Source organism: Enoplosus armatus, chromosome 18 (assembly GCF_043641665.1).
Source record: "Enoplosus armatus isolate fEnoArm2 chromosome 18, fEnoArm2.hap1, whole genome shotgun sequence".
NCBI lineage: Eukaryota > Metazoa > Chordata > Actinopteri > Centrarchiformes > Enoplosidae > Enoplosus > Enoplosus armatus.
The window spans coordinates 6032693-6041980 of NC_092197.1; the positions used below are offsets into that span (position 1 = coordinate 6032693).

Genomic DNA, 9288 nt, shown 5'->3' on the forward strand with positions numbered 1-9288 from the left:
ATTAAATCATCTCTGCGTTCTTATGCCTGTAGATCAGGGATATATAAAAATAATTTGTTGGGTTTCCTTTTTTTCAGGGTTCACATCCATTACATCTTGCAGCATGAGTTTGTTGTTGCTGAACTTGTGTGCATTATAGCCATACGCAAAGCCACCCACTTGACCCCCTCTAGCAACAATCATTGTTGGATATATACTGTAAACTGAAGGGACAGACTTTGCAGCACCGTCTGTATCACATGTGACAAGGCCTTTATTAATGAATTGTTGCCACGTGGACTGAACACTGGCTTTTTAAGCAGGACGTCTGTAACAATGGACAACTGAACTTTGATTTCCTAATGTTCAGACCCTACTTTTGTACCATTCTGACACATGATAATGAAATAAACACTTAACACTAAATACTGTGAAAGAGTGTTAATTCCTCGTCTGGTGGATGGTTCTTTAAGGGGAAAGTCCTGAGCTCGTTGCTGAGAAACGTATTTTAAATATTTAAGAAATATGTTAACATTTTGCTGACATTTTTCAGTTGATAGCTCTTACTACTTACTCACTGTGTAATGAATATCTGGCTAAATAACAGGCTGTCTCTGGACTGTAACTGATGGTGCCTGGTGGTCAGATATTTAGAGGATCAGCATGACAAGATTACTTTTATTTTTAACTCTAGTAACATTACTGAAATGATCATGTTATTAACCCTAACTACCACTGCTCCTTTATTATACATCTAGGCAGTGGTGGAGGAAGTATTCAGATCATTTATTTAAGTAAAAGTAGCAATGCTGAAATATAAAAATACTCCAATACAAATAAAAGTTTGCGTCGAAACTGTTAAGTGAAAGTATGTGAGTATTGTTAGCAAAATGTATTTAAAGTATCAAAAGTACTCACGACAGAAAAAATGGCCCCTGTGAGTGGTTATATTATTATTATAGTGTTAGCCAGATTGACCATAAGATGGTGCTATAGTTCAGTTTTTATTATTTAGTGTTTATTTCCGTGTTACAGCAACGCCGTGAGCGACATCTAGAGGCCATGCGGGGTACTACAGCACCACTACGCGCAGCGCCAAAAGGGCCCCTGTGCCCTGTGTTGCAACGAAAGAGTTCAAAATCCTTTTACAGCCTGTCACTGGTTACACTCTAATTGATTTAGACACGTCACATGGTCGGAAATCAGTGCACGCAGGCTGGAAGTTACCCGGATGATACACATCGTTTCTGTCCCATGAGCTGGACTCTCCGAGCAGACCACCATGGATTTTATGACTGATCGGAATGTGCAAAAGGTGAGCTTTGCATTAAAATAACAACGAAGGTACAGTGAGCTGTAGCTAAACAATGTCCTGCACGCTATGGTTTAACTGCAAATGCTCAAATACAGTATCGTTAATTAGACTATATTCAAACAAAAGTCTCTGTAACACTCTAATAACATTGTGGAGACCTTTCTTCGTCTACTGTATCATATTCCTGCAAGAGTCCATTGTTTATATTCATGTAGTTTGCACATTTCAGGCTCATTACATAACATGCTGCAGCCACAAGTGGCCTATTAAACGGAGTGTACACGACCAAACGCCCATTTATTTAGGCCAGGTGCAAGAATAAGTTTGCCATTTTTTTGTATTGAGACATTGAAGAGCACAGGGACACAAATAGGACATATAAATACTGAGATCAAGAGACTTTTGCACCTTTCAAGAGCAGATGTCTCAAAGTGCTTCATAATAATAAAGAAATAAAGCAGCAGACATAAAATACACGTAATTATGTAATTAAATTAAGAATGCATATAGTGTGTGCATTTAACCATAGATAGGACTTAAAGATCCCTCAGTTACATTAATGGCATCTTTGTGGGACATGGTAATGAAACAGTTAGTCATCAACACAAATTTGAAAATGAGGTTTTACTAGATTTCTCATTTTTATGTGATTTTAAATGGAATATTTCTGAGTTTGGGTTAATTTTGATAACTTCAGCTTGGGTTTTGGAAATTGTGATGGGCATTTTTTCACTATTTCCTGACATTTTATGGACCATACAGATGAATCTATAATGAAAATAATAGTTGCAGCTCTAGTCTGACGGGCAGGACACATCCAAGACATTAAAAACGTTTTTTTCTTTAATTATATAATTCAACTGAAAATACATTTCATTTGTAAATGACATACATTTTATCCCAGATTGGGCTTAAATTTGAGGAAACAAAGTGGAAATATACATGAAGGAGTTTTCCTTCTGAGGACATGTCTTGACTCCTCAATGTTAGCTTCAGCACCTTCCTCTCTCTTGATAGTACAAGGAGGATGGATATGTGGTTCTGGACGGGCTGCTGACCCCCCAGGAGTGTGATGAGCTGAGGCAAAGGATGGCGGAGATAGTGGACGGGATGGACATCCCGGAGCACTGCCGCACCACCTTCTCCACCTATCACGATGAGCAGCTCAAAACACAGGTGACCTAATGCGCGGTACACTGTTAGATGAGTCTTTAAACACTGTCACTGTTTTATCTAACAGTGTTTCTTTCACATGCTTTCCTTCGTATTGCACTTAAAGATGCAGGTAAGTTCATTAACCGCAGACGGTCAGTGTGTTTCCCCTTCATGATCATGCTTGCGCAGTCTGTAGGTACATTACCCCTCCACTGATTCAGTGTTTACCTCGACCCTAAATGTCCTTCCTCTCAGGCTAATAGCAAACGCTTATGTCAACAGTCTAGTCGGTGTGTTTCTCCCCTCTGTAATACAATCATTCCTGCTGGATCAGGTGACTGATGTTCACCCTTTGACCTGCTGCAGGGAAATGCTGATTATTTCATCACCAGCGGAGATAAGATCCGCTTTTTCTTTGAGAGAGGAGTTTTTGACGACAAAGGTGAACTCAATTGAAATTTCTTCCAGTCTGTCCATTTTTTTTCTTTCTAATGGTGAAACGCCAAACTAGATGGGTAAAGCCTTGTTTCTTGTCTCGCAGGGGAATTCATCGTACCGAAACAGCGCTCGCTAAATAAAGTCGGACATGGTAAGATTTCAAATTAAATTCCATGCACCAAAGGCTTTCCAAAAGCTCATAACTCATCCCAGTATTTTGTCTTTTAGCACTACATGCCTATGAGCCATTGTTCAAAAAGGTTACATATTCACCCAAAGTTCAGGTGAGTGAGCTGTTGAACAATATCAGCAACTGATGTACTGAGTCACAGATTAACCAACCCTCACATTAAATGTTGTTCTCTTAGGGCATAGTGAAGAAGCTGGGTGTTGAAAGTCCTGTGATACTGCAGAGCATGTTCATTTTTAAGGTAAAGCATTAAAGTCTATCTATGAAATGCCTTGTAGTGTCAGCTGATGCTATATGGGTAGGTCAAGATAAGATATAACTTTTCTCTCTCCTCTAGCAACCGGGGATTGGTGGGGAAGGTAAGAAAATTAAATAGATAAATACAGAAATCTGAAAGAAACACTATATGCAATAAACATTCTTTCCCTGAAATGTCTTTGTAGCAGATTTGTGTCTGTTTTCTTAGTGACGCCACATCAAGATGCCACTTTTCTGTACACGGAGCCCCTGGGCAGAGTTATGGGGCTGTGGATCGCCCTGGAAGACGCCACTGTTAACAATGGCTGCCTGTGGTTTATCCCGGGGTCACACAACAGTGAGCTCGCAATATAACTAACCTCGCACTGTTGTCCACTCAGTACCAAACATATAATAATCTGCATGATTTGGTATGTCAGATTATGTTTTTGTACATATATATATTTTGCATGTTATGATATATTCCACACCTTTTCCCAGGTGGTATTTCTCGGCGTATGGTGCGTACCCCAAAGGGCACGTTTCCCCTGACAGACTTCACCGGTCAAGAGCAGACCTATGATGACGAGAAGTTTGTCACTGTACCTGTTAAAAAAGGTAACTCACTTGTGTCTTTAGATTTAAGTGATTTGAGGAATTGGTGTTTTCAAGCACTTTCTGACTGGGGCTGTACTGGGGATACAGCGTGCCACATAAGGAAAAAATATCCAGTGATTTGAGAGATCAGTTAAAGGAATATTTTGAAAATACGCTCATTCACTTTCTTCAAGAAATCGTCCCGCACATAAAAAACCCCATAAAAAAAACACAAATTGTCATTTTTACAGTTTGATTTTAGTACAAATTAAACCAACAAGATAAAATGAGTTAATTAGTGAGCTTTAGAGGTGCTGGTAGGTAGATTCCTTTAATGAATCACCAGAAAATGAATCGATATGTTAATCGATTAAAGAATTAAGAATTTGTCCAGCAAAATGCCAAACAATTCCTGAAATGTGAGGATTTGCTGGTTTTTATATAATTTTAAGTTGTTGGGTTTTTGACGTTTGGTCAGCAAACAAGCCATTTGAAGACGCCATCTTGGATTCTTGGAAATTGTGACTTGCATTTTTCACTATTTTCTTACATTTTAACGACTAAATGATTAATTTGATTAATTGATAACAAAAACAGCCTTAGTGCTGTGTAGCACCAAATGAAGCTGTGAGAGTTGGTCCAGCCTATCCATCCACCTCTCTGTGTTCAGGTGGTGTAGTCCTGATCCACGGGGAGGTGGTGCATCGCAGTGCTGAGAACACCTCAGAGGACTCTCGCCATGTCTACACCTTCCACATCATGGAGTCCCAGGACACCTGCTGGAGCCCTGACAACTGGTGAGAGTTTATTAGAGTTGGGTGGCTTTGTGGTGTTTCTCACATTTCTATTTTTTATGTTAATATGTTCAACACACTCACTGGTTTTACTGCTACGCTTACTTGGTCTGGTATGTTTGATATTACTGTTTAAATGACTATTAATCTACTACAACTCCACTGTTTTGGCAGGACATAGATAAACAATTCAAAGGTTTTATAACTAAAGTAAAACACAAAGTAAATACACAGACATGTTTGCCGTTTTATTAGTTCTCAGTCACGTCGCCATGATGTCTTAAAATCAACAGACTTTTAGGACTTTTAGGAAATGAGGGGAAATTCGATGTGTCACTATCCTGTAATATCCCATGTTTGTCACTTGAGGCCGCTGTTCAGCAAAAGTGAAGCAAGACAATGGGACTTTTACAGCCAATGTAGCTTTAGCAAGACTATGTAATGTTTGCTGAACAGCGGCCACAAGCGACAAATATGGGAAAATGCTAAATGTTAAAAGATATTATAACAGTAACAGTAGCACAAGTAGAGAAGGGTAATCAAATTGTCTCAGCAATGTCTGTTATAGAGCAATATATCTATAAAGTTAGCTAATGTTAGCTAACATTAGAGTACGGCTGTGGTAGCCTGTGTTGTATTGATCAAGAGTGAGTTTCATTGCTTATGAATTCAGCTTTTAATTTGTAAGAGGAAGATTGTGTTATGTCTTCCTTTTAAAAATTACAATCAAGTTTTAACACGTCTGTCATGTTTCCATCTCTCTGGCCCTCGAAGGTTGCAGCCCACTGAAGAGCTCCCTTTCCCACCTCTCTACACTAAATGAAGTTCACGGAGAGACGCAAGATCCTCTCTTTCCTGAGGAAGGACCAACATGTATGAACTGTGTTATCAATATAGAAAGTGCGCTTGCCATTTCTCACGGCTTATATTATAGCCAATATGACACCGTCTGTTTGTCTGAGCTACATGTAGACTCGTTTGTAGCCCTGATCCAGAATTACTTCAACACCAAAATCAATACAGGATTGATGGTGACTAGCTCACATTTTTTGATGAATGTATCAGTGTTTTTATATGGGAATTTTTCAGAGAATTTTTGACCAACTTTCCATGGACACACCACAATACATCTGATATTTAGATATACTTTTATTCAGCAACGCCTCATCAACATTGTCACCAACCAGCATTATTCTTGTTCAAATTTGTGTCAAAACGAGATGGCAGATTCCTATTTTTACAGACAACAGTAAGCATTTCTATTTTCAAGTATGGTAATTTTAAGACGCATCTTAAATAAAAAAAAAAAAAAAAAAAACTAAAATGTATGTATGAATGATTATTAACCACAACATCCAAACCTCTTATGTTTCTTTTAAAATTAAACTATGAAACCAAAGAGTTTGTGTTGTGCAATCACTCAATCACTCACACAGGTCCTGCTTCTCAGTCAGAGGAGTATTAAATAAATGGACTAAAATAGGAGGCATATCAATTTTATCTTTCTTCTCTGATGCACTCAACATGCAATATTACATTTGTAAAAATGTGAGGATGATGGCAAAAACAACATACTAGTAGGATCATGCTAATAAATTGTTACAACATAAAAAACACCAAAGAACTTTTACAGATGAACATAAACCTGTAAATTCATGCTGAAAACAAGTTTCAGGTTATAAACTGTAGCATCTCATCTAAGAATGATGAGATGAAACCTGATGACATTTGAGGATATTTCTATAAAGCAAATATTCAATGTGGACCAATTTTTGCAACAACAAAAAAAAAAGTTGGGCCTATGTTCATCATTCCCAATCATTCCATGCCCAAAGCATATCTACAGACTCCAAAACGTTGCAGGGTTTGAAGGCTCAGTATCACAGGGAAATGTATATATTAAGTTTATCTTTAAGGGGTCCCATCAAACCTCAGAAATACTAAGTGAAGTCAATTTACCAAACAAAAATATACTGTGTACATGTTACAGTACTGAAGTTCACATTAGTGTCATGCAGGAGCATAGTGAGTTTCTGCCATATTGAAGTATAAATCAGCCCTTATAAAGAAGAGTTGAGAGGGGCCATCATGCTTTCATCTACAGCATCTACAATAGTCGGTAATGTGTGATAGAAAATATACTTCTTAAGGCAAATATTTTCAGCAGTAAAGTACTTCATATTGCCATCGGGGAGGCAAAATAATCTAATAACAAAACCATTGATCAAGAAAAAGACATATCAGTAAGCTAACCTTAAATAATGTTCTTCAAAGGCAATACAAAAAGGCATGTATCCGTTTGGGACAAGATACGGAAACCTTCTCATTGATGATCAAAATGTGCCATTTAGCAGCGTCTGTACGGTCCAGGATACTGTGAGTGTTTAAAAGGACATTTTTCCACTTTGCTAAACTATCTCCTGTTGCATAATTCAGGAGTTGTTGGGTGTCAGTGGTCGAGTGCCTCGTGGTCAGGACAGTGACACGCAAAGAAACCATACACCGCCGCCAGCTCAAAGAATATTTAGCATCTCTTACTCACATTTCTTTGTGACTTATTCTGACATGATCGTCTCGTTCCTCAAAGAAACTGATACCGAAATGACTTGTGATCTGAAGGCAGCAGACTCTAATGTCATGCTAACATCATGTCTGCTGCCACATAAAGTAAGGAGCAGATTTTATTAGAGCCACATTGGTTTGACATAACAACTTCCTGGCTTGATTAGGCTGTCAGATTTTAATTATTCCTTTCTTGTGCTAATAAAAACTCCCCTTTTTGATGAAGTCCACTGATTCCTAAAGGGACTTCTATTACTTCTTATTTTGTCATATTTTTTTCCCCAAATGTCACACTTTTTCCCCTAAATTCACCAGTCTTTCTTCCCCGCAGAAAGAACTGAAGACAGCAGGAGGGATCTGTTTTTGTTTGTGCCATCTGTCCAGTCAAAGCAACAGCAGGATGAAGAGGTAGAGTGGGAGTAGGAGGTTGTCTATTTGAGAGGTGTAGGCTTCCAACATGGCCACCAGAGTGATAGAGCCAACAATCCATGAGTAGGTGGAGTTCAGATTGATGCTTCCATCAAAGATGAGAAACATGGCCACGGCGATGATCTGGGCGAACACAGATGTTGCAGTCCCCTCCATGGTTTTCTTAGTGCCGGGCCAACGGATCTCCCCCATAGTGCTGCCGAACACAGACGCCACAGTGTCTCCGACCCCCACGGCCAGCACACCTGCATAAGGCACCAGGCCGCCTGCGCCAGGAAGTATCCCCTTAGGGGCGCAGGGCCCAGGGAACAGCCATATGGGCAGGGACATGCCCAGCAGCAGGTAGATGTGGGTCAGGATAAGAGGCCCAGAGTCCCGCTCATCCAGGAATAAGGTGAGCACCTGTCTGAGCAGCTGACCCAGCGGCCTGATCCGAAAGTAACGCACGTACTCCAGGAACAAGAAAACCGCCAAGCAACCCACAGACGCCACGTGGAGCAGCTGCCTGTCGTATATTAGCCCTGGAACGTACGTGGCCACTACAATCAGATGGAAGTACTTCCTGACAATAGTGGAGGCCTGGTGCTTCTTGGACCCTGACTGGCGCTGGTAGTTTTGGTGTAACACAACACAAGTGGCCACGACAGCCAGAAACACCCAGTACCCCAGCAGACAGAGTCTTCTGTCATTTAACGTAACAAAGTCCAACAGCCACATGATGGGGTGCCGGCCGATGAACAGGGAGAGCCATGGCATGAGGATTCCCAGACCCAGAACGGCTGTCATCATGTGAAAGAAAAGCGATGACACCCATGTCTCAGACTCCATGAAGCAGAAGAGCAGGGCAAAGAAAACACCCAGCAACAGTGAGCCCACCACTACGACTGGCAGGAAATAGTTCACTGGATCACCTTTGACCTCTGCCAGGTTCAGGGAGCGCTTGATGAGCTGGTTGACGATGAAACTGATTCCCCCGACGATGAGGAGCGCCTCTCCAGGTGTGAAGCAGCGCGGCAGCAGGTAAAGCACAATCAGGCTGAGATAAACGAAGATCAGCAGTACCTCTAAGACCTCGATGACCTCAGACACGGTCAGCGTCTGTTTTGTCGTGTAGAGAATCGCACTGCCGGCCATGCCTGCGATCACGCAAGTGTTGGTGGGTACGGGTCTGGTGATGCCCAACGCAATCAGGGAGAGAAACAGAGCCAGCATCATGCCTGTGATGGTGATCACCATTGAGAAGCGCTCAAAGTAGACATTCCCTGAGGCAGAGCACTTTTCTCTCAGTGCCAGGCCCAGTAAAGGCATCACCATGGAGGCTGGGACAATGCCGCTGTTTGCTGCTGGACGGAACTGGAACACGGCGCCCCCTGACCTAAGCAGACGGTCCCATTTGTGCTGTACGTAGAAAGCCTGGATGAAGAGGGCTATGCTGCACCAGGAGTGCTGGTTCCAGATCGCCATGTGGACGCACAGCACCACAGCCAAAACTACAGCGGACTCCACAAGCACTGGATTGATCAGCATGGCTGCAGACTGGAGGCTCGCAGGGAGGGACGAGGTTTGATCTGAACAGATGGTCTGCAACAATG

At 41.3% G+C, this 9288-nt stretch overlaps 2 protein-coding genes across 2 annotated transcripts; one reads left to right on the forward strand and one right to left on the reverse strand.

Moving 5' to 3' along the window:
• Nucleotides 1-1255: 1255 nt before the first annotated feature.
• On the forward strand, nt 1256-5528 carry phyhd1 (phytanoyl-CoA dioxygenase domain containing 1). Its single transcript, XM_070924321.1, has 11 exons — nt 1256-1294; nt 2312-2470; nt 2816-2891; nt 2991-3038; nt 3116-3171; nt 3256-3318; nt 3415-3436; nt 3544-3672; nt 3816-3932; nt 4582-4708; nt 5480-5528. Exons 1-11 carry the CDS (start codon nt 1262-1264, stop codon nt 5526-5528), a joined length of 879 nt encoding a protein of 292 aa, XP_070780422.1. The 5' UTR covers nt 1256-1261.
• A 2123-nt stretch (nt 5529-7651) lies between these two features.
• On the reverse strand, nt 7652-9223 carry dolk (dolichol kinase). Its single transcript, XM_070925256.1, has one exon. It carries the CDS (start codon nt 9221-9223, stop codon nt 7652-7654), a length of 1572 nt encoding a protein of 523 aa, XP_070781357.1.
• Between the last annotated feature and the right edge of the window lie 65 nt (nt 9224-9288).